Here is a 24,206-nt window from a genome sequence, read left to right as displayed (position 1 = left end):
AGTTCAAGGCAACCTGGGGCTATACAGTGAGACCATATCTCAAAAAAAAGTATAACTGTTAAATTATTAACAACTCCACAGCAGATTATAGGTAAAAAACTCAATGGTGTATTGAAATTTAAGGTTTAAAAGAAAATTCAATAAAATCAACAAGACTGATACTTTAATGGGATTATTAACAAAATTCATCTTGGATCTTTCTATCAGTCCTCTCAACTGATGATTTTTTTCCTATAGTATAAACAAAACCACAAATACCAACTATATAAAAGGGAAACATGATTATTTAAAGATGTATCAGACACATACAAAGTAGATTCCTGGTTGTAAAAATACAAAAATCATTGCCTCAGCTCTAACTCAACATCAGCATTTACTACATCTGTTAGGGTTGTGATGTGCATTCTAGAATGGTTTCCACTGCTCAAAGACTTCTCACCACTCACCTCTCATCAATGACCACTGTTCACCAAGGGATGGTGAACATGTGTGGACATGATAACAGCAAACAGACATGGAGGTAACCCTATTGTTACTCCTGACAGTTAGCATTGGAGCCCACATAAATGACCTGTTTTCCACTGAGTCCCACATGCTTTCACAGAATTTCACTAGTCACCATGCTCCTGAGTTCAAGCAAGATTTCGAAATGCTAGGTGGGACAGCCAGACAGATTTCCAGACCCCTTCATGTCTATCAGGCGTCTCTAGGAAGACTGAAGAGCAGAGCAGACATCACAATCTCAGAGTCCTGCAGTCACCAGACAGGAACCAGGAAGGAGGCAGGAGAGTGCAGGGGCAGATGGCCCCATCTAGTGGCCTCATCACTCTAGAACCCAGGCTGATCTTGACAAATCTTTCTAGAAAAGCTAGAAATCCAGGCTGTCATTTCAAAAGGCCGATTTTGATATGTGATTGCCTCAAATTTAAGAAAATTAAGAAATTAAGAAACAGCACTGTACACCAAAGAAACCATCTCAAAAAACCAAAAAATAAAGAGTGTAGAAAAAGAAAAAAGAATAAAACACTGTAGTTTAAACACAATCATTTTTAGAGCAGACAAGAGAAGCTCCATTTCGCAAACCCAGAATGCAACTTCCCACCATCTGTGCTCCTCAAGAAAGCCCCAATCAGATACATATTCATTTCCTAGAACTCTGTGGAACAGCAGTGGACTGTGGACTGAGATCCAGCATCCTGTTCTCCTATGGGCTGAGTGTCTCTAACTGGAGTCAGGGATTACTCAAACTGTATTAGAAATTAATACCCTCTTGAAAATCTGCTCTTCTCAACAAGCAAACTGGCAACAAATATACCAATATACCAACACAACAGACTTTGTAACTCTAGCAAAACCAAATATTTCCTTGATTGTGACAAACTGATCCACTATGGAAAAAGCTTTGTCTTTCTGAAATAAATTTAAATCTGAAGAAAACTATAAATTTAGAATTCTGAATGAAGCCAGTGAAAGTCCCAAACTCAGTCACTCCTGGAACAGGACATCTCTCATCCAGAGAGCCTGTGTCCTGCTCCCCCCTTTCCCTCAATGACCCCATTGATCTCTCATCAATGACCACTGTCCACCAAGGTAAGTGTGGACATGATAACAGCAAACAGACATGGAGGTTACCCTATTGTTACCACTGACAGTATTGGAGCCCATATAAATGACCTGTTTTCCACTGAGTCCCACATGCTTTCACAGAATTTCACTAGTCACCATGCTCCTGAGTTCAAACAAGATTGGAAATGCTGGATGGGACAGCCAGACAGATTTCCAGACCCCTTCATGTCTATTAGGTATCTCTAGGAAGACTGAAGAGCAGAGCAGACATCACAATCTCAGAGCCCTGCAGTTACCAGACAGGAATCAGGAAGGAGGCAGATGAGAGGACTATGGCCATTTCTGCATTGCCTCCTTCAAGCACCTAATTCAGAGTCCAGTGGGTGAGGACAGGACACTGAGCACCAAGTCAGACTGCAGTGGAAACAGCACTAATGAACTCAGTCCTTGGTCCACTATTTTCTTCCCTGATGTCTGCCTGGTCCATTCTCACCATGGCAACCTCTCCTGACATGAAACACCCATCCTTATCATAAGATTAGCCACATAATAATGTATCATATTTCCAGAGCTATGAGAAAGCATAACCAACTCTAATGGTGACATTAGAGTTCCTTCTATTTATCTATTAGGGAAATTAAAACCTGCACGTTCCCATGATTTTACCCCTTGGGGGAGGGTAAGGGAAGTGACATTTCAAATTACAATAAAATATTTAACATGATCATCAAATACTTGTAAATTCAGGATGCCCCTCCCACCTGTGCTTATAAATTATTTATTTTTATTTTACATGCATTGATGTTTCGACTGCATGTGTATGTCTGTGTGAAGATTCTGGATCCCCTGGAACTGAAGTTACAGACACTTGTGAGCTGCCATGTGGGTGCTGGGAATTGAACCAGGGTCTTCTGGCAGAGCAGCCAGTGTTCTTGACCACTGAGCCATCTCTCCAGCTCCTACTTTTTCTTTTTTAACTTTTCAATCCCATTCCTCTCTTACTAGTTTTAATAACCAAGGCATCAGTCCATTTCCTATACTATTGATGATTATGTTCATCAAAGGAAACACAACATTCTAAAATGTTCATGTTTGAGAGAATGTGCTGTAGTGTTTGGAGAGACTGAGGCAGTGTGAACATAAGAATTAAGATGATGTTAACAGTGAGTTTGAGTATAAACAGTTGACGGTCACCCTCTCCACCACTGCTGGATGAATCGACACAGAAAATAACCTTGGAGCTGTAAAGGGTGTTTGCACTGTCCAGTTCAGTTGCTGTCTTTCCAATCTCAGACAGAAGGCCCCTCAGAGGGCCCCTGGGACTCATTCTGTAGAGTAATGACTGTCTTCATTTATGTAGACATTGTCTTCAGCTCATGGCCACACAACCACTGTGTTCTGTAAAGCTCCCATCTTAGAGACACGGAATGCTACCAAGCTGTAGAGAGAGATATTGAAGAAAGAACAAGAGGTTACCTTTCAGGTCTGAGCAGGACTTTCATTTATGATGTATGCTCAGGACTCCAGGAGCCCCATTCACAAAAACTGTAACAGTGAACAATGCCACACAGGCCCCTGGCAATCCACACAGGCCCCTGGCATTAAGTAGTGGAAAAGATTTTTTTCTTCCTTTTTGTTTTTGTAATAAGCATCAGACTAACTAAGAATTTTTCTAAAGCAGCTCATATATATTCAATATACTAAAATAATAAAACACAAAAGTCAGAGATCTAGAGACACATATCTAGGCATCAAACCAAGGTACCATATCAGGATGTTTATTTGGAACTTGGCTAGGAACTGGATGTCTTGGGTATTTACTTTGCACTGTGACACTTTAGAAAGGGTTAGGAGAGCCTGTGACCTGAGTGAGATCCCTAGAGCCCTTGGAAAGGCAGAAGAAAAGAGCTCCACAGTGTTGTCCTCTGACCTCCACAGGTGCCACGGAACATGCGTGCGCGTGCGCACGCGCACACACAAATCATGCACACACACACACACAAATCATGCACACAATAATACAAAGATTTCTTTATTTAAAAAGAGAGAGTTTTGGAACATGCACAGCATCTACATCCTCTGACACTAAGCATGGAGTAGAAAGACATATCAAGTAACACAGCAGTGTCTTTACACTGTAGGTGGTGGTTTGTGGCACAATTTCAAAGATTACTGTATGACACACATTCACAGACATCACATGCACACAAACATCAGGCACTGGACTGAAAGGAATTCTGGGAGAGCACTTCAGGTGTTTGTGGCTGGCCCACTTCAACAGCTGTGGAAGGGGCTTCACTTGGTGAGCTCATCCTGTGTCGCTGTTCATCAGGGCAGGCACAGTGGACTGACATTTGAGCTTCTAGAACTCATAGAGGAGCAAATTAGAGAAGAAAACAGAGGATCTCTGGGATGATGTTTTGACACAATGGAGTTTTGTCTTTTGTACACAGCGGCCATTTCTACTACTGAAATGCAGAACCACAATGCACGTCTCCAGTTGGCCACATAAGGAACATGCCTGTGCTGAGAATTACACAGAACAAGAGAGATCCAGCTCCACTCTGCCTGGGCCAGTCACACATGTAGGGAAACAGTGTGATATAACTGACAGAGAAAGTCATGAGAGAATGTCCATAGTATGTCATGTAGTGGTTAGTTTAGTTTTGTGGCTTTTTTTCTTGCTTTTGATTTATTTATTTGTTTGTTTGTTCGTTCATTCGTTTGTTCATTCATTCATTCATTAATTCATTCATCCACTTGGTTTTGTCAGGGTCTCACTATGTTGCACTGGCTATCCTGTAAATTCCTACATAGACCAGACATTCTTGGACTCATAGAGATCCACCCACCTCTGTCCGCTGAGCTGGAATCAAAGGTGTGAGTCTCCACACCTGGTGTTATTTACTTAGTTGTAGACAGGGCATTGCTAGAAGTCTGGGCTGGACATTAACCTACAGTACTCCTGAATTAACTCATTGAGTGTTGAAGTAACAGGTGTGTGACACCTCCCCAAACTTCTCCCCCTCTTCTTTATGTGTTGTGTCTTCTCCAATGTTTTCTTTTATATTAAGTGATTAAAAAGTAACATTGGGGGTTGAAGAGATGACTCAGCAGTTAAGCATGGTCCTTGCACAAACAGGAGAAGCAGAGTTCAGATGCAGGCCCCAGGTAACAGGTAGAACATCGCCAGCATCCCTGTAAGCCAGCACTGAGGGAGACAGAGGCAGGAGGATCACTGGGGCTTTTGGACCTTGCAAAGTAAACAATGTGAACTGCAGGTCCAAGGGAGACTCTGCCTCAAAGGACAAAGTGAGGGACAGAGAAGGACACTCATTGTCCTCCTCTGGCCTCCATGCATGTGTATTTGAACACACTCGAGCCTGTCCTCTCCATGTCCCTGTCCCTGTCCCTGTCCCTGCCCCCACCTCTGCCTATCCCTATCCCATCTTTCTCTCTCATATACACAAATAAGAAGTTTAAATTAAATTTTTGAAAAAAAGATACTTTACTAACAGGAACAAGACTAAAATCATGCTGTGTTCATCCAACTCTTACGATTATTTCCATTCTATATTCAGAAAGTCCAATTTATGTTATTTATATATTTTTTAACCAGTTAGATTTATAAGCATGGGATTCGGAGGTTGAGGCCAGTGTAGTATGACCTCATATTTATGGACCTGTTTTTGATCTATAGGATGAAGCTAATAATAGTTCCTACCTTATAGATTTATTACTGTGAAGGGAAGGTATGATGGACACTTACTAAGAACTACCTGTGTCAGACACTTCTAAGGACCTGACACTGGACAAGGCCCAGTCTATGGCTTGGCTCTTATGCTTAACATAGACACAGGTAAGTCTATGAATGGCAGCCTGAAGGACATGGAATTAGACTGAAAGGCATAGTCCTGTGGACAGCCTATCTTTAGACAAATTAAATAGACTAGATTGTTATAAACATGTTGCACAGAGGAGGTACAGGGGGCTGACACTGGAGAGACTAACAGAGCTCCCCAAGTGTAGTAAACTGAGGAGCCTGCAAGACATACAGTAGTATAGGGAGTGAAGGGGACTGGTGTGGAGTGTGGAGACACTGGCCATACCACAGTTCTGTTACACTTCTGGCATCCTTAGAAATGATCTTCCTCTCAAACTTCTGCTCCCTTGGACTTCTTCAAACAGCCCACCACCTAATCCCATCACCCCCATCATACTTGCCTGAAAGTTCCTAAAAGAACATTTCTACTAGCTTACATGCTCTGTGATACACTTCATCAGTTTTTAATAGAATAGGAACTCAGTGAAAGAAAACACTGAGGAAACAAGAGTGGATCAACTCCTTCAACACCAGCTCCAGGAAGCAAAACGTAGAACTCAGCGACTACCTATAAGACATGAGTATCAAGGGCCTTCTGTTCGTGTCCTATCGTAAATGCAGGAAATACAGATTGAGAAATGAGGGCAACAAGAAAGGGACTCATTAAACTTTCTTTGGGCATCCAACTTATAGAATGGGGGCCAAGCATTGTGGAACACACCTATAATTCCAGAGTGAAAGCATCTGAGGCAGGAGGATTGCAGGTTCCAGCCTGGTCTGGTCTACATAGGAAGTTCCAGGCCAGTCTGGACTACTTAGTGAACCCTATCTCAAATCAACCAACTAATCAATGAATCTATTAGTAAAGAATGATTTAGTAACAAAAGAAAGCATAGAGATCTAGGATGTGGTGGCACACGCCTTTAATTCCAGCATTCAAGAGACAGAGGCAGGTGGATATCTGTGCCTTTGAGGCCAGTCTAGTCTGCAGATCGAGTTCTGGGACCCATAGAGCTCACAAAGGAAACCCTGTCTCAAAAACAGAAAGAAAGAGAGAGAGAGAGAACACAGAGAGACATTCTCAAGATTGTTAGTTTAAAAAGAATCAACACAATCCACGCCAACTTACCTTAGAGACCCCGACTTCTTTTTCATAAGGATGTACCCTAAATTAGGGTAGGAAGAGGTGGGAGAAATTGAAAGAAAAATTGAACATGTTATCAGAAACATTCATGATAATTTCTCCTATTCAAGGATCTTGTTTCTGTTTTTGATTGAACTGTCCCTCTGGTAACTTTGGGTAATTCCTTCCTGCACCCTGCAGGAAGAATATTCTTTCCACTCATTGTTGGGGATATTCATCCATATTGCCTAATTTGATAGAATGAGATTAGTAAATTATTGTTCACCGACACCAACAATGGGCTGCTAGAGAACAAGTCCATAAGGGAGGAATGAACAATTTTGGACTAAGGAAGGGAACACATTTGTGGAATTTTACTTCATTATTACATAATTCTCCCTTTTAGACATGATCTGATATGTAGCCCAGGCTAGCCACAGACTTGTAAATGCTGGTATTATAAACACATGACACTAGATCCACCTTAAATAATGATTTAGGATGAACAGCTTTAAATAATTAAGGGAGACATCTGAAATCTGACAGGCATATTCTTATTCCCCACTTCCTGTGAAACAGTCAGTAATGGTCTCATGCATGGTGTTTTGTAAAGTTCATGGCTGAAGTTCTTACACAGGGAATGGACTACACAGAGAGAAACACTGTGTGCAGATGAACAACTCATGGAAAGGGCCACGTAGGCCTGGGTGCCACCTTCAAATAGTCTGTTCAGCTTTAGTTAGGGGGCTTCCTACCAATGTCTCAATTGCCTTTTCTACTAACTATGTTCCAGAACATCCAACAGTATCATCATGGGAAACAAGCAAGATCCCAAGAGCAGGAAAGGAGAGAACACATCAAAGTTCTTACAGTGTTCTAAAAATTCTCAAACCTATCCAAAATCTCTTGTGTCATATTATGTAATTTATTTTATGGAAACTATAATGTTTCCCTTTTGTCGATGGCAACAACTGAAAGACGAAGGACAGAGTTGGGAACAAGAGTGCAGGCAAGCACTGCAGCCTATCCCCGTAAGCCCAGCACTTGGATGTTGGAGGCAGGAGGATCTGGAGTGGAAGGTCATCCTCAGCGACCTTTTAAGGTCGGTACCAGTATGGACAACATGAGATCAAGTTTTACAGAGTAGGAATCTTTGGAGACATAGCAGCAATGGTTCAAGATCACTGAACAGAGCACTCACCAGGTACCAAAAATCACCTGAAGAGTTTTGTGGGTCCTAACACATCCCTTGGGGAGTACATGGGTTACCCTGTGTGTCTTGGATGTGGGGATATGGAAGCCATGTGAACTCAAAACCCCTGTGACATGTGCACTTGCTAAAGACCGTCAGAGAACCCTGGCTCTCCTTCCCTGGGGACAGTTGTGAAATTACTTACTGGTGACAGCCAGGGTGCACACAAGCAGCAGCAGCAGCAGCAGCAGAGCAGCGATGGAGATGCTGATATAGAAGTCATTAGTCATGTTCTGCTGCTTCTGTGAAGGGATCGATTCCTAAGGAAACAACAAATAAAAGAGCAGTAGCAATAAATAAACAGCGGTAAACACAGGGGCAGCAAGTGAGAGGAACAGAAAACATGTGCTTGACCTTAACCTAGACTCTAGGTCCTAGAGCTTAGTCTTTATTGGCCTGTGGCTAGTCTGGAATATGCAGGAAGAACCAAGGATCTGAGGTGGTAATGGGCAGTGCAACTCCAAGACAGTGTGAATTCGGTGTCTTTGATGATGGTGGAAGTGTATTCTGTGTTGTTCGAGGTGATTACATGGATGGATACCTCAGTTACAATTTTAACTTCATGCTTAATGTAGGTTCATACATCATGTATGTGATTATGTCTGCTTTAATAGTCAATAGGCTATTCCTGAAATTCCATAAACCATCCTATGATATTAAAAGAGAAAAAAAGAATAGCCCATTGCTAAGTTAACTTTCTCTCGGTGTGCTCAGCTCCTGGTCTGGTCTTCCATTACAGACCCTACTTGTCATGTAAATGCAACTCAAGAATCCACATCTTTATAAACGTGTAATACCAAATGGTCAGTGTGGAAACATATACACACAAATAGCATATAGACTAGTCAGGTTATATTAATGTTTATAGGAATACATATAGGTATTAAATATGAATATATGTAATATATAATACATATATACAATTGCTAGTCATATATTAACAATTACATATATTATATATTAATATATTACAGACTATATACTTATATAATATACAATATATAACATTAAATATTATATGTGCTAATATATTATATATATGTAACTATTTAAGGAATAGAGACCATGAATTAGAAAGAAAGCAAGAAGTGAGTACATGGAAGGGTTTGAAGGGAGTTGAGAAAAAAATAAACCATATAATTATATCTAATAACTTTCTAAAAATAGTAGGAAGACTCTTTTCATGGATGCAGCCTGAACACCGTGTGATCAGACAGAAATGCAGAATCTCCCCTAGTGCCCTGGTGCAGGTGATCAGGGATCAGTACATACTGAATAAGCAGGAGACAGGCTGGGCAGCATGTGAGGCCCCTCTAATAGCTTAGCACTCATCTACCAACCCTAAACAGAGCCCATGGGATGGGTTTAACTGCAGGGAAAGGGAGGATCAGAGACCAGGTCTTTGTCCATGTATGAGCCTCCTCTCTGGAGTCACAATCCCAGCTCCTCTGCCTAGTCAGGGAGACCATGGACAAGTTAGTTAAGCTCTATGAGCTCTGTCTCTACATCCTCAAACAACCTGTTCAGTAGGGTTCTTAGGAAAGGTATTCTCAGGTACTTCCTGACAAATGGTGCGGGGATATAAAGTAATATCTGTTGGTTTTGAAAGAGGGTCTCAATGTACCCTAGGTTGACCTGGCACTCACTAGGTAGCCATTATGATGAACTTCTGATCCTCCTGCCTACATATTCTGAGTTCCTGGATCACAGGCAGGTCCACTGTGCCCATGTGAACATTTACTTCATTTTATTTTCCTGATCATGAATGACAACAATGGCTATCTTTTCTTATTCATCTTTGAATATTTTTTCAACCTTTTCATGGATGGAGTCTTGAAAGTTGATCTACAGGTTTAAAATGTAGGATGATTTGCTAGGCATAGGGGTGCACACCTGTAATCCCAGTACTTGGGAAGTAGAGACAGGAGGTCCCAGACCTCATGATCCTTCTCATCTCCATAGAGAATTCAAGGTCACTGTTGTCCCCAGGAGCCCCTGTCTCAAAAAACAAACTAAAAACCTAGACACAAGCACACAAATGTATCTGTGTGCACTGTTCTCAATGCACCTAGAGCCAGACTGACAGCTTCAGAGACCAGATGTCGCTATTTCTTGTTTTGAATTTAATTCTAAAGTATTTCTTCTTGCTGGTAAAGATGCCTGCACTGCAGTTAACCAAGCTCAGCTGCAAATTCACTATGCAGGGTTGTGTTAAAAAACAGTACAAGTCTGCTCAATTAGAAATACTCTCAACACAGAATGATGGTTTCTGATATTGCACTATGTTAATTTACTCCCCTCTAGTTAACTCATTCTTTTTTTAACTTAACTTTTAAGCATAGAAAATCTCACACTTTGAATGCCAGGTGGTGGTAGCACATGCCTGTAATCCCAGCACTTGGAAGGCAGAGACAGGCAGATCTCTGTGAGTTCAAGGCAGCCTGAGCTGAGAGTGAGTTCCAGGACAGACTCCAAAGCTACACAGAGAAACCCTCTCTCAGAAAAAAAATAAAAAATCTGAGGCTTACAATAGAGAAATTGTAGGAAAAAAATCATGCAAAATTAAGAATGTCTAAGACCTTAATAGGTTAGTTATGTGGAGATTTGTGTGAAGAAAAAAATATCATCAATGGGCTCTACAAAGAATGGTTACTGGGTAGAAAAATAATATAAGGGGACCCTAGATAAACTTGAATTCAAACATTCTATATAAGCGTCAACTCTTATTTTCTTTATTTTTATATATTTATTAATTTATTTATCTACAGTTTTTTAAACAGGGTCTCACTATGTAGCCCAAGTTGCCTAACAGTCCAGACTGGTCCTAAACTTCTGATATCTTGTTTTAACTTTCTGAGTTCTAAGAATAAGGAAGATACCACTATATGTGACTCCTTTTTCTTTCTTCTTTTTGATACAAATATCTGTGAACTAACTTTACAGACAGAATCTTTAAATATAAATAGTTTCCCAGAAAATATACCAGTGAATATGGCTAATAAATTGGTGAGGAATATACTTACAGGGTAATTATTGCAAAAGTTGTCTGAGGATGTCACAGTGTAATTCAAATCTGCTCAAGAAGAAGGAAAATTAATTATAATTACAAGAATTTAGATTTTCTTTTCTACATCTGTAAGTATTGCCCACAAGGTGTCTTATACTGTATGAGGGTTAGGATTTAATATGGCAGAAGATTCATTGAACAGCATGTTTTGAATATATTTGAAGTACATTTGAAATGTCTGTTTTATAACAAGGAATCTATTGTTTTCATTGTTTCTCTGTGTCTATATATGAAACACAGAAACCTATATCAGACATACATAAGGTTTGTAACATCCTGACAAGGAGCCCCTTCACTGCATTTTACAGATGGAGCAGCAGACATCAGATGACTCCATATTTCTAATTTTAGCAAATGACAGACATCTCTGCTGGCAATGTACACGCAGTGCCACACAATGAGTGGGAACACTACAGGTCTATGGGAGTCCCCAACTACTGCTAAAACTGGCCTGCCCAGCAGAATAAGGTTGGATGACTCACAGCCCTCCTTATTTTCACATTATTGTGCTTACATGTTATTCAATGGGAGAGCTCTTCCAAGGAACCAAAGGTAATGACTAGGTTTAGGCAACATCTACAGTCTAGGCTCTGTTTTTTGACTTAGGCTCTTAGTAAGACCTTCCAGGAATAATGGTTCGAAACCTGGCTTTTAGAGCCCTTCTCTTCCATTCCTGAATATAAGAAATATCCCTGAGAAATCCACATCACAACATTGTTTGTGGAAGAAAAATATTCAAATATATTTGCTGTAAATGACATCTTGGAGCACTGATTCGAAACCTATAGCAACAAGGGGATGGAGTACTTCTTAGCAATCTCCAGAGACCTGACTTGAGAGCCACCACATCACATATATACTCAATGTAAAGAAACCTAAGTGCTCTGCATAGAGAAGTCCATACACATGCCTCAGTGTGCCCTATTCCTTTCCTAAGCATCTCTCTTCGTAATGACCAGGTGCTTAGGACCTGTTAAATATCTTCAACACTCCATCACATTGACTGTCCCTGACATTATTTTCTTCAGAGAAGACATACAGCTTAGATTGGCCTCAGTGGAGGAGCTTATGCGGAAAGGACCAATTGAGGATGCTGTGGGGAGGTAGAATGGAGCTGTGTCTCTGTCCCTGCCACCACTTACAATGTCAGATCTATATTGTTGCAGAGGGTGCCTATTCTTCACCAGCTTCATCAAGATCTGGACCTTCAGAAAGGCTTAGTTGCCTTTAGCCTACTGGCTATGGGTGGGTTAGGACTTCTGTTGGTCTCTTCTGTGTCAAACACACAGATTGCAAGCCCAACGCCACTTTGAGATCTTTGGCAGCAGTTAACTCTGCAGCTCACACATGATTGAGCCTATATGGTAATGAGTTCAGAGATGGGTAATGCCTGGGGGGCACTGACAAACCTAAGACAGAGTGCCTGTGTGGCCTGGGCAGGTGTCTCCATGACGGGTAAGGTGACCTGCTGACGTCCCACGCAACCTAAGTCAGAAGCTCATTTATTAGTAAAAGGGGGATCTGTAGGGCCCTGGCCCCCATTTTGGGTAACTGTTGCCTTGCTTGCTGACCTTGACCTTGATATCCTCCCTATGCCAATTCCCTGCTGGGTTCCACCCTCCTGAACGCTTAAGGGAAGTTCCTTGTCTGTGTATCCTGTATAATGGGCGTTAACAGCTTAGATGCAAGATTGTAAACCATTGGTAGTGAACTTCTGCCGTCTGGGGTTCTCCTATTGTGCTGTAAGCCTGTCTTTAAGACCTTAAGACCTCCTCCCTCCTTCAATAAATGGCATTTGGCATTAAAAAAAAAAGATCTGGACCTTCCAATGGGATAAGGAAAGAGAACTTAGTTACCTGCAAGAGCATAGGATGGGGTTTCTGTCACCTCAGCTGTTGTCTGATGTGGATAAAATGTAGTGGGTTCTGGAATGAGAACAATGCAAGAACTGTTTCAGCTTTGGAGTTTGGCCCCCACCAAGGAAAATAGAAACAAAACTTACCATCACCTCCCACAGCCTCCTAAACAGGAATGGCTCCTTCCTACTCATTTCTGCATCAGCTGACTCCTCTGAGAAATGTATCCAAAGATGGGCACTGTCTGAGCAAGTGATCTGTGTCCTAATATTCTGGACAGCTTTATCAGGATTCAGAACTGTCTCACACTTTCCATTCTAGACTCCTGAACTCCTCTGACACATACAGTCAATATTAACACATGGAGGATTGAACACTCAGTTAAGATTACAATTTATCAAGACAAGGGTCATTTTACCTTCTAGGAAAGGGACCTGAAGTTTCAAAGTTTCTCACTACACACTTCACTGCAGGCCTTATTCTTTTTTTGTTTGTTTTGTTTTTTGTTTTTCGAGACAGGGTTTCTCTGTGTAGCTTTGCATCTTTCCTGGAACTCACTCTGTAGCCCAGGCTGGCCTCGAACTCACAGAGATCTGCCTGGCTCTGCCTCCCAAGTGATGGATTAAAGGTGTGCGCCACCACCACACAACTGTGCATCTAGCGCCCAGCAGGCCTTATTCAAGCCCCAGATAATCCACACTTCTTTCCATGGAGATGAGCTCACTGAACAACACGGAATAGACGGACCATTTCATCACTGAGTTCTTCTCAAGATAGCAGCATCATTCTGGGGATGGATCCTACTCTGCAGCCTGCCTGGTGCTGTGGAATCCCCCCACCCGCCTCTCTCTCTCTCTCTCTCTCTCTCTCTCTCTCTCTCTCTCTCTCTCATATATGTATATATATATATATATATATATATATATATATACATACATACATACATATATAATCTTTCTCATGGTTGGTTGATTGTTGGTTGAATGACTGAGACAAGGTCTCCTGTCCTCCACTCATTCCTGTACTAACAGTGACTTCCTGTGTTTTCTGACTCATCTTCCATTGCTCACCAAAGGCTTCCACATGGAACACCCTAGTACAGCTTACATTTCCCTTTTCTTCTGGAGTCCGTATGTTGTTCTCACCCACAGCTCACTTCACCTGCAGAGCTGAGCACTTGCCTCTCTGGGATCCTCTAAATACTTCCCTTTTCAGAACAAGGGAGGATCTTGGAGTAAGTTAGTTGTGGCCAGACTGGAATACCTAAACCTGGACTTCTCATGGCTCCTCAGAGTCTTTCTGGATCCCCTACCTCACTACAACCTGATCTTTACACTTGATCAACACCCTCCTGTTCTGCACTACTGTCCTCTTTTGCCCTGACACTCAAACATGTGAGAGGATGTGCTGTGGGATGGTTTGTATGTCAAATGTGTTGCTGATTGGTCAATAAATAAATCACTGATTGGTCAGTGGCCAGGCAGGAAGTATAGGCGGGACTAACAGAGAGGAGAATTGAGAGAACAGGAAGCTGGGTGATAGAGACACTGCCAGCCGCCACGATGAGAAACAGCTTGTAAAGATGCTGGTAAGCCACGAGCCATGTGGCAAGGTATAGATTAATGGAAATGGATTAATTTAAACTGTAAGAACAGTTAGCAAGAAGCCTGCCACGGCCATACAGTTTGTAACCAATATAAGTCTCTGTGTTTACTTGGTCAGGTCTGAGCTGCTGTGTGACTGGCGGGTGACAGAGATTTGTCTTGACTGTGGGCCAGGCAGGAAAACTCTAGCTACAAGGATGTGACTGTCCTTCTGAACTAATGACAGGACAACACAAATGTCAGACGTTCACACACAACAATTCAGTTGTTGATAAAAGGCATCATGAGCTTAAATTCCTTCCCTAGCCTGGGTCACTTTCTCCTGTTCTTAATACATCACATCCTGTATTCCATGAATAGTATCTTGGACAACTAGGATGAGCACCCGAGGTGGATGTGAGGATATGTGTCCTTTTTACAGTAGCCAGAATGTTTGCCTTCTCCCTGGACTGGACAGTCAACCCTCAACTGCAATTCTTTAGTAAACTAACAATAAAACTACAAAATCATATTAAACAACTCCGAGGACGTCATCTGGGCTCATGGCCCAATGTTTCTCTTAAATCTCAGTTTCCAGTCAAGTCAAAAACCTGCCCATGCTCTCCAAACTCAGTTCACGAGCCCATCCTCTGAAGCAGGCAGATACTAAGCACTGAAAAGTTTTGTCAATCCTGATAGATCTCACAGTTCTTCAGTGTGTGCAGCTGCCTGGAAGAGAGGGTTGTTTTCACCAATCCTTATGCTCTAAAATCCCAGTTATAACCTAGAGGCCTCTGCACCCTTGGTGTGTAGCCCAGTCCTTCAGAGTCCTCCTGCTTGAAAGTACCGGAAGGCCAATGAGAGGACAGGATATAAATACCTCCCATCAGATTACTCTAACAACAACAACAACAACAACAACAACAGAAAACTGTGTGGCTTCCTCGGCTTGTCAGGATGCAGCCCTACCTCAAGGGATGAACACATTTTAGGAAGCTTCGAGAACCCATCTCACAGCTATCTTTTCACTCCTGGATGTAGAGGGTTAGGACATAAAGTTGCCTTCAGGATGGCAAACTTCTCCCCATCTGTAAGTCAGGTTACTACCCATTAATATTAACTTTACCTGTAGGCAATTTGAATGAAGTATGAACTAACTACATGACCTCACTCAAAAGCATGAGCATGTTAAATCATTTCGTAAAGCCTTTGAATGTGATGTGTTTTTTCATCCCTACAAAGGACTCATATTGCACTTTTCATGCTACATGAATAAATTGAGATCCTTAAAGTAAACTCTATAAGGCACCCATTGCCTCTTTAAAAGGGTGGAGTTAGGATGCCTTGCTAGTGAGGATGTGGAAATACAACAAACCCTCCAAGTATCCATGTTCATGACAGAGGTCTGACCCTGGAATCAGAAGAACCAGCTTCCAACCCTAGTTAACAGGGACACAGTCTGAGCCACTTTCTCTCCTCATAACTTCCACCATGAGCTTTCTGACTCCGTCAGTTCCGGTCACTATAAAATAGGGACAGGTCACAGGTATGTAGAATAGAAGTGTCTGAGAATTAAACGCTGCATCAGGAAGCATGCAGAATACTGCCTGATGCTCAGGAAATGCTAAACAATAGCTTTGTTGAACTATGGCCTCAGCTGGGTGGCCCAATTCCAGAATGGATGTAAAGGGTCAAGAGTCTCCCTATCCTGACCCTAGTTTTCAGTCAGTCCTTAGTTTTTCATCAGAAAGTCATGTCCAGCTGGACCAGATTCCCACCATCCTCATCAGCTGTCCTAGATCAGTGATCCATCTAAGTCTGGCTAGAAGTGAATCACCTGGGAATCTGATATGGAGAGACAGGTGTGCTGCATGTTCAAGCTCTTGCAAAGCAGAAGGTGAATGTAACTTATGACTGGAAAATTACAGACTTTGTGAAGCTGTTTTGGGCTCAGCTAAGAACTCTTCACCTATATTATACTTCTGACTTGACTCAGTGTCTGTGTCCTACCAACTCTCATGAGAAGGACTCTGGGTCCTGAACCCAATGGGTTGTACCTGCTGTGTGAGTCTGCATGTGTGTTAGTGTTGGAGGAGAGGTGGAGACTCGGGGTGATGTGGGTACATGGGTGGGTCTTGTTGAAATAGTCGCGGTACTTGCTGTAGTTGTGGTTCTTGCTGTAGTTGTGGGTCTTGCTGTAGATGTGGGTCTTGCTGTAGATGTGGGTCTTGCTGTAGTTGTGGGTCTTGTTGGAGGACTTGTAGGAATTTCTTGCATTTAGAAATTGAAACAAAGAAGAATCAGTCAAGCAAGAATAGACAAGTGTTTCTGTTGTAACACTCATGAGAGGCTGTCCCCAGAGAGGCTCCTCCTAAACTTCTGTTCTTTGTCATTGACCAACTAGGACTGGGCAGGACCAATAGGAGGCAGCTGCACTTATCACATGGAGCTGAGCACAGAGCCCATGTTCCTAAGGACACACTGTATAAATGACAGGTGTCAGGTCCTCAGATGTCTAAGCATAGCTGTGAGACTGTGAGGTTATGAGGGGCTGGCACTGCTCTCAGTGGTGACTGACTTCACCCACATTTCCAGGCCCAGCATGTTCATTTCAGTCAATCCCCAGAGGACACAACACACAGCCCTGCATCTTAGCATGCAGATCCCACACAAGCCCCAACTAAATGGGATTTGCACAATTGGGTAGAGAGTGGATATTGTCTATGGTTCCTTCCAATGTAAGACAGACAAGGTGAATACCCCTTATCCAAAAATGCTGGGCTTAGTTTGAGAATTTAAATCTTGCTTAAATATTTGGAGTATTTGCATATAGATAATATCTTATGGGTAGGGCTCAAGTATAAACATGGATTGATGTAGCGTTCATATAATTACTCTTTACCTATATAACTTAAAAGGTAGCTTTATAAACTGTGGATAATTCTGCGTATGATACTTTCATGATGTTGAGTTTTCAAGGTGAATTATCAAGTCCATACTCAAAAGGTTCCAGATTTTGGAGCATTGAAGACTTGGAATGTTTGGATTAGGCAGGTTCAACCTACAATTCACAAATCAACAGGATCCAAAGCACTGTAAGGATCCAAACAGCTACTGATGGTGTGTGCAGAGTTCCTAGACAGGAACTAAGGCAAAGTGGTGCTGGGATCACACAGTCAGCCAGGACTCATGCTGTCTGTGTCAGCAGACACATGTGTTTCCTGTAAGTAATCTCCTTTGATCTTGATTGTGCTAACTACAAAATGAAACCTGGACAATGAGAACTAAATGCTTTAAAAACTCTTCTTTACCTTGAATACAATGTAGTCCCTTAATATAGTGTGTGTTTACCTTGACATAAAGAAAACACTGCAGTGTTCCTACTATGCGTAGGGAAGTATTGGGTGTAGAGCACCCCCTTAAATTCAATATAATAATTTATTCATTTATTTGTGTGTTTGTGGGATGTCACAAATGTGGATGCCAGGGGATAACTTTTCAGAGTCTGTTCTCTCCTTCCACCATGTGGGCCCAGGGATTGAACTCAGGTCATGAAGTTTCACAGTGGGCACCTTTCCCCACTGAGCCATCTCACTGGCCCTCAAGCCCCTTTTATGTAGAGGGTCAGATGGAAAGATTTTTGTTTCAGGAACATAAAAACAGGAGTTCAGGAGCAAGCACTCATGTCAGTCAGTGTGAAAGTCACTGCTGACAACTTAGCAAGGAGTGGGTGTGGCTGTGCTGCAGTAAAACTATTCCCAGCAGCAGGGGGTCTATTTCTAACCTGGTCTGGTCAGTTTTCTGATCCAGTCTAATGTGTGGGCAGAGGCCTGAGCACAGTACACACCCTCCCTGGAGAGTATAAATCTCTGAGGTGGAGAAAAGCAAGCATGTGAACAATCTAGTCAGCAGATCACTGTGAGAACAAAGCCAGGAAAGAATCACCAGCTCAGGAGCTTTGCTTTTCTTGCTCTGGGCATTTTTCTCCCAGGTAGATGGGGAAGTCAAAGGGGCTGATGAGGGTCCCAGAGCAGCTGAAGAGGAAGGTCTGTGTGTTTAAACCATGAAAAGATGTAGACTTGGTTGTTAAAGGGGGAATCAGAGTTGCTGGCTCACTTCTGGACTCACTCAGTGGTCAAACAGTGACTTTGTAAGCACTGACCTGTTAACAAATTTCTAAGCTTCATAAAACCTTCAGTTAATCAACTGAAATTAGTAATTTTCTGGTGACATGCCATGCCTATCCCCCTTCTAGGGCTGGAAATATAACTCCACAGTTTTAGGCAGGAATGTGTGGTAGACAAGTGCATTTCCCAAGCTACAACCACAGCCCTCACTTGGTTATTGTGCGTTTGCAGTTCTAGGGACAGAACCCAAGTCTTCAGGCATGCTCGACAAATTTCTAGACACCCAATAAGGCAGTTTTTTTTTTTTACTGATTTCTCTCTCTGTCTCTCTCTCTCTGTCTCTCTCTCTCTGTCTCTCTCTGTCTCTGTTTCTCTGTCTCTGTTTCTCTGTCTCTGTCTCTGTCTCTCTGTCTCTCTGTCTCTGTCTCTGTCTCTGTCTCTGTCTCTCTCTCTCTCTCTCTCTCTCTCTCTCTCTCGTGTGTGTGTGTGTGTGTGTGTGTGTGTGTGTGTGTGTGTGTGTGTGTATTTGAATGCGGGTTTATTCTCATGTGAGTGGGTTCCTTTGAAGGCCAGAATCATTTAACTTCAGCCAGGTAAGTAATATAATTCCACACCTGTGATAGGCTCTTAGCACCTTATGTCTCTCCCCCAATGCCATCTCTATACATCTTTCTTTGCACATGCTATGACCAGCTTCTTCTGGCTTCCCTAAGTTGCCTCTCAGGCATAGTTTTCCAAGGCAGCTCCTTGCCCTTCAGAATGGACTTCATCCTAAGGAGGTGTGGTCGCACATGCCCATTATCTCAACACTGGGGAGGCTAAGGCATGAGCAAAAAGTTCCAGATCAACCTGATTTACAAAGCAAGGCCTAGTCTCAATATCAATAAATCAGTCAATCAATAAACAGAGATCCAGAAAAATGGTTCAATGGGTAGAAGCCCTTGACTCGCAAGCCTGGCCAGCTGACTTACATCCTGAGAACTCACACAAGGATATAACGATAGTACCAACCACACAAGTTAGTCCTCTGGCAAATTCATCATGGTATGCAAACCCACTACATACACATCATTCACACACAGCCACACAATAATAAATGCTGTAAGGATTCTGTTCTTAATTACGTCACCAGCCTGCGATGGTGTCCCAGACTAAAAAACGGGTGGGCCCTCTGTGCGTTCCTTTTCCCTTTCAGCTCTCTTCCCTCTGCATGGTCTCTCTGTTTCTCTGGTCCTCTCTCTCTCTCTCTCTCTCTCTCTCTGTCTCTGTCTCTTTCTCTCCTCTCTCCCTCTCTCTCCCAATAAAGCTCTAGAAAGGTAACTATGGCTCATGACTCCAGCACTCTCCTCCGTGGTGGCTGCCAGGTACTGGCCTTGCTGAGAGAATGGCACCCAGTGTCTGCTTTGATATGTTAACAAGCACCTTAGTTAGTCTTCATCCTGAGACCTAGCAGCTAACACCTCCACCACTAACAGATCTAACAAGTCAGACTGTCTCCTTGCTCTGGGGACCAGCCTGAGACTCCTCAGGGGGAATGCTGAGAGGGTTATTCTGCAGGCTGCTCTCTGAAGAGGATCCTCTGTAGACCTGCCATTCCAGTCATGGCAGCTATTTCTCTCTCTCTCTCTCTCTAGTTCTCCCTCTCTCTCTCTCTCTCTCTCTCTCTCTCTCTCTCTCTCTCTCTCTCTCTCTCTCTCTCTCTCTCTCTCTCTGTCTCTCTCTCTTACACACACACAATCCTGTTCTTAATGAAACTCCTCTCCAGGTTGTAAAGAGAAGGCCCTCCTTCCCTGGAAGCCTCTTCACACCCCATCAAGGGATGAACCTCATAGATGGTATTGTTTCTGTCTAATGCTCTCCCTCCCTGCTGGGGGTCTGACCTCGGCCTTGGGGCCTCCTCATTCTAACAAAGCTCATTGGAGGGAACTGTGTGTCAGCGTCATCTATGGACTAGCTGCTGCTGCTCATCTGTTACTACACTGCTGAGTGACAGTGAACAGGTGTTGGAGGGAACCCTCTTCTATGTGGACATTTCCATTGTTCAAGCAACAAATTGTGTGACAAGATATGAGACCTATTTCAAAGGCCCAAGGCAGGGCAGACAGGGAGCAGAACTCTCCACCTATACACAAATGTATTTATAGCAACCTTCGGTTTCCTTCTTAGAGGAAAACAGAAAATATTAGCACACAGAGGACTAGGGTCACTTGAAGAAATAAACAAAGGAAATAAAGAAAGCTTACCTGGTTTGATTTCCAAGGAATAGGTCACATAACGAAAGGATCCAGGAATCTCCACTATACAACAATATGGACCACTGTCACTCTGAACAGCATTCTCTATTGTCAAGGACACGTTTCCTTCTGAAATATGCCCCTTTAGCTGGTATCGGCTGCTCCTCTTATAGGAGACTTGATATCCATTGGTCCAGATAAGCGTTCTTGCACAGTAAAAAGACTTACATTCCCCGAGGCCCCAGCATGCGGTAGTGACTCCCCCATTTGTTGAGTAAGTACATGGCAGTGTGACAGGGTGACCCACCACACCTTCCACTACTGTGTAAGAACCCAGAGCACCTGTGATGGAAAAAAGAAGAGAGGGGGAAGAAATGGAGAATTAGTACCCAACATTTTCCTAAAATTTTGTTCATATTTCTTTTCAGAAAAATTACGGTAGGGGTTATTGAACTGGAATTTAATTTAGGGTATTATGAAACTGAGGCAAGTGCTGTCCACTGAACTACAGCTCCAGCCCCTCTTTATCATCGGTGTTTTGGGAGTTGAGGAGGGGCTGGAGGGAATGACAACTTAATGTTTGTTGTTACCATTGGGTTTTCTAAGCCAGGGTCTCACTTTGTAGCTTTGGTTGGACTGGAACTTGCTGCATAAAACAGACTTCAAACTCCCAGAGCTTGGCTGCCTCTACCTCCCCAATCCTATGATTGCATGTCCAGTTTTACAGCTTGAATTTGAAGACTGTGAACAGTTGTCTCTTAGCATATTCTTCCTCAATTTGATCACTTAATGGACCCACTTGAGAACAAAACAACTTCTTGGTGGTATGATATTCATGCAGCTTTTCTTTTCTTTTCTCAACTTCAGTGAGTGACTTTCTTTGGAGAGAGGGTTTTTTATACCTCATCTGGCTCAAAATCATGATCCTCCCACCTCTGACTCCTAAGTGCTGAGATATTAAACATATGCCACTGAGACCAGCTCAAATGTTTCATTTTTTAAAATTCAAAACTTTCTATATCAGAAGCTGGGCAGTGGGTAATGCTTTTAAACCCAGAACTCACTTGTAAGCCCAAAACTCACTTGTAAGCCCAGAACTCAATTGTAAACCCAGAACTCACTTGTAAGCCCAGAACTCACTTGTAAGCCCAGAACTCAATTGCATCCAAGAACTTGGGAGGTAGAAGGGGGGAAGATGAGGAACTCAGGGCCAGCTTCAGCTAACTAGTGAGTTGAAGACAGGCCTAGGATTTGGAGACCCTGTCTCAAACCATCCCTCCTCCTCCCCCACAGTGCTATGACAACAAAATCACTAAGTCTTCCCACCTCTCCTAATCAAAGAGCAGAGCCAGGGCTTTGGAAAAGCATTGTTGGCTTCAAGGCAGAACCTTAGTAACTTCAAAGTCAATCTTCAGGAAGGAGAGACTGAGGCTTGTTCTGAATTTTATGATTGACCCTTAAAACACACACAGACACATACACGCACATAGATACACACACACACACACACACACACACACACACACACACACACACACACACTCACACTCACATAAACTAAGCAGAGGTCCTTTCTTAAAGGTTGGTGACATTCCAGAACTTTGCAAGACCTACTAACTTGCAAAGTAAGACCACATACTCAGAAAATACACAACCAATAATGTAATGGTACAATTTAAAAACTGAAATGCTTAAATATAATTCTTTTGGGGATGATGGAATAAAAATCTAATACCAACAGCTTCTACAGTGGCCTTTAAAGGAACTTTGAGGGCTGAGGATACAGCTCAAGGATACAGTGCGCTAGCCCATGCTAGCCCCTGTGTTGGATCCCAGCACAGGAAACAAACAAATAAACAAACAAAAGCACAAAACAATGAACTGTGAGATTCCTAACCACCTATATGCAGACCTAGGCTGTGAGTTTGGGACATGGTCTAGAAAGTGCGCTCCTTGTTCTATAATGAGTGTATACCTTACTGGGACACTCATTAGTTGATTTTGCTAAATACTGTTTTTTTTTATGTTTGTTTGTTTGTTTGTTTTCTTCGAGACAGGGTTTCTCTGTGTAGTTTTGGTGCCTCTCTTGGATCTCACTCTGTAGCCCAGGCTGGCCTCGAACTCACAGAGTTCCACCTGGCTCTGCCTTCCGAGCGCTGGGATTAAAGGCGTGGGCCACCACCGCTTGGCCTCTTTTAGCTCCTTTGCTCTTTGGGGGCCCACCACCCAACTCCCAAATAAATCATTGAAGTCTTATTATTACTTATGAATGCCTGGCCTTAGCTTGGCTTATTTCTAGCCAGCTTCCCTTAACTTATATTTTCCTGTCTACCTTTTGCCTCTGGGCTTTTTCTTTTTCTTCTGTATATTTTACTTTCACTCTTACTCCATTGCTCACCATGTGGCTGGGTGGCTGGCCCCTAGTGCCCTGTTCTTTTTGTTCTCTTGCTCCTTTCTTTTTCTCTCTTTTCCTCCTTCTATTTATTCTCTGCCTGCCGATCTTCCTATCCTTACTCCTGCCTTGCTACTGGCTGTTCAGCTCTTTATTAGACCAATCAGGTATTTTAATAGAAGCACAGCTTCACAGGGTTAAACAAATGCAACAACAACAACAAACCGCAACACATCTTTGCATCATTAAACAAATGTAACATGTCTTAAAAAATATTCTACAACAAAATATCTTATGATCACAAATAAAATACATGCTATTACAATTAAGTCATTGAAATATATTTTATTTCTCACCGGTGATCTTAGCTCTCTATAGGTAGAGGCAGGAGGATCAAAGGTTTGAGGTAATCCTCAGCTAGCTATAGAGTTGGAGGCCAGCCTGGACTAACTTAGACCCTGTCTCAAAATCAATTGTATTATTCCTTCTATCCCCCCTTTCATAGAACACTTTGCATTAGAATGTTTTTAAGTTAAATATATGAAAACGGTTTTAAAAAGCAAAAATACACAAAGAAATGTAATGAAGGCTGACTTTGAGTAGTCATCATGCATGGAAAGCTCTGTTTCCAATTTTTTATTAACCTTTGACTATAACATGCATGCATGTGCACTCACCATTACTTGTCCCTCACATGCATGCATGTGTTCTCACCTCATGCCTGACATGTTTTTGGGGATCATGTTTATTTAGCCATGAGTTTTGAAATTCATACAGGTTAAGAAAGTTCTTTGGAGCTACAATTTATCCTGGTCCTCTGCTCACAACATAAGCCATAATCAAAAAAGCCCGAGGATTGTCACCTCTTCTGCCAGCTCTAGCCTTCTCAGCATCCCCCAGCTCACCTACTCACTTACCTGGGAGAAGTAGTATGAGGCTTGAAATGAAGACTTGAGGATGCATCATGGTGTTGACCTGAAAGATAACGAGAAGACACTGGTCAGCTGCTGCACTCAGCATACTGTATCAGGGCATGGCTTCACTGTGACTATGAATCACACAGGCCTTTCTGCTAGGGACCCCTGTCCTTCCAAACATCCTCTTCTCTCCCAGTCCTTCCTCATATTCAGCCAGCAATCTCGCTTCTGGTCATGAGATAGATAAGGCAGCAAACACAGATAAC

At 42.5% G+C, this 24,206-nt stretch overlaps 1 protein-coding gene across 1 annotated transcript; it reads right to left on the bottom strand.

The window, feature by feature from the left end:
• Positions 1 to 2,940: 2,940 nt before the first annotated feature.
• LOC128122617 (T-cell immunoglobulin and mucin domain-containing protein 2-like) lies at positions 2,941 to 23,989 on the bottom strand. Its single transcript, XM_052758252.1, has 8 exons — positions 23,941 to 23,989; positions 20,641 to 20,973; positions 16,328 to 16,540; positions 12,688 to 12,756; positions 10,788 to 10,837; positions 7,910 to 8,024; positions 6,519 to 6,555; positions 2,941 to 3,004 (listed from the first exon to the last, which is right to left on the bottom strand). The coding sequence occupies exons 1-8, from the start codon at positions 23,987 to 23,989 to the stop codon at positions 2,941 to 2,943; spliced, it is 930 nt and encodes a 309-aa protein (XP_052614212.1).
• Positions 23,990 to 24,206: the final 217 nt, after the last annotated feature.

Source organism: Peromyscus californicus, unplaced genomic scaffold (genome assembly GCF_007827085.1).
Source record: "Peromyscus californicus insignis strain IS unplaced genomic scaffold, ASM782708v3 Scaffold_3__1_contigs__length_106647218, whole genome shotgun sequence".
Classification (NCBI taxonomy): domain Eukaryota; kingdom Metazoa; phylum Chordata; class Mammalia; order Rodentia; family Cricetidae; genus Peromyscus; species Peromyscus californicus.
The sequence above is the reverse complement of the archived record's forward strand: the minus strand, read 5'-3'. Positions and strand labels throughout refer to the sequence as shown.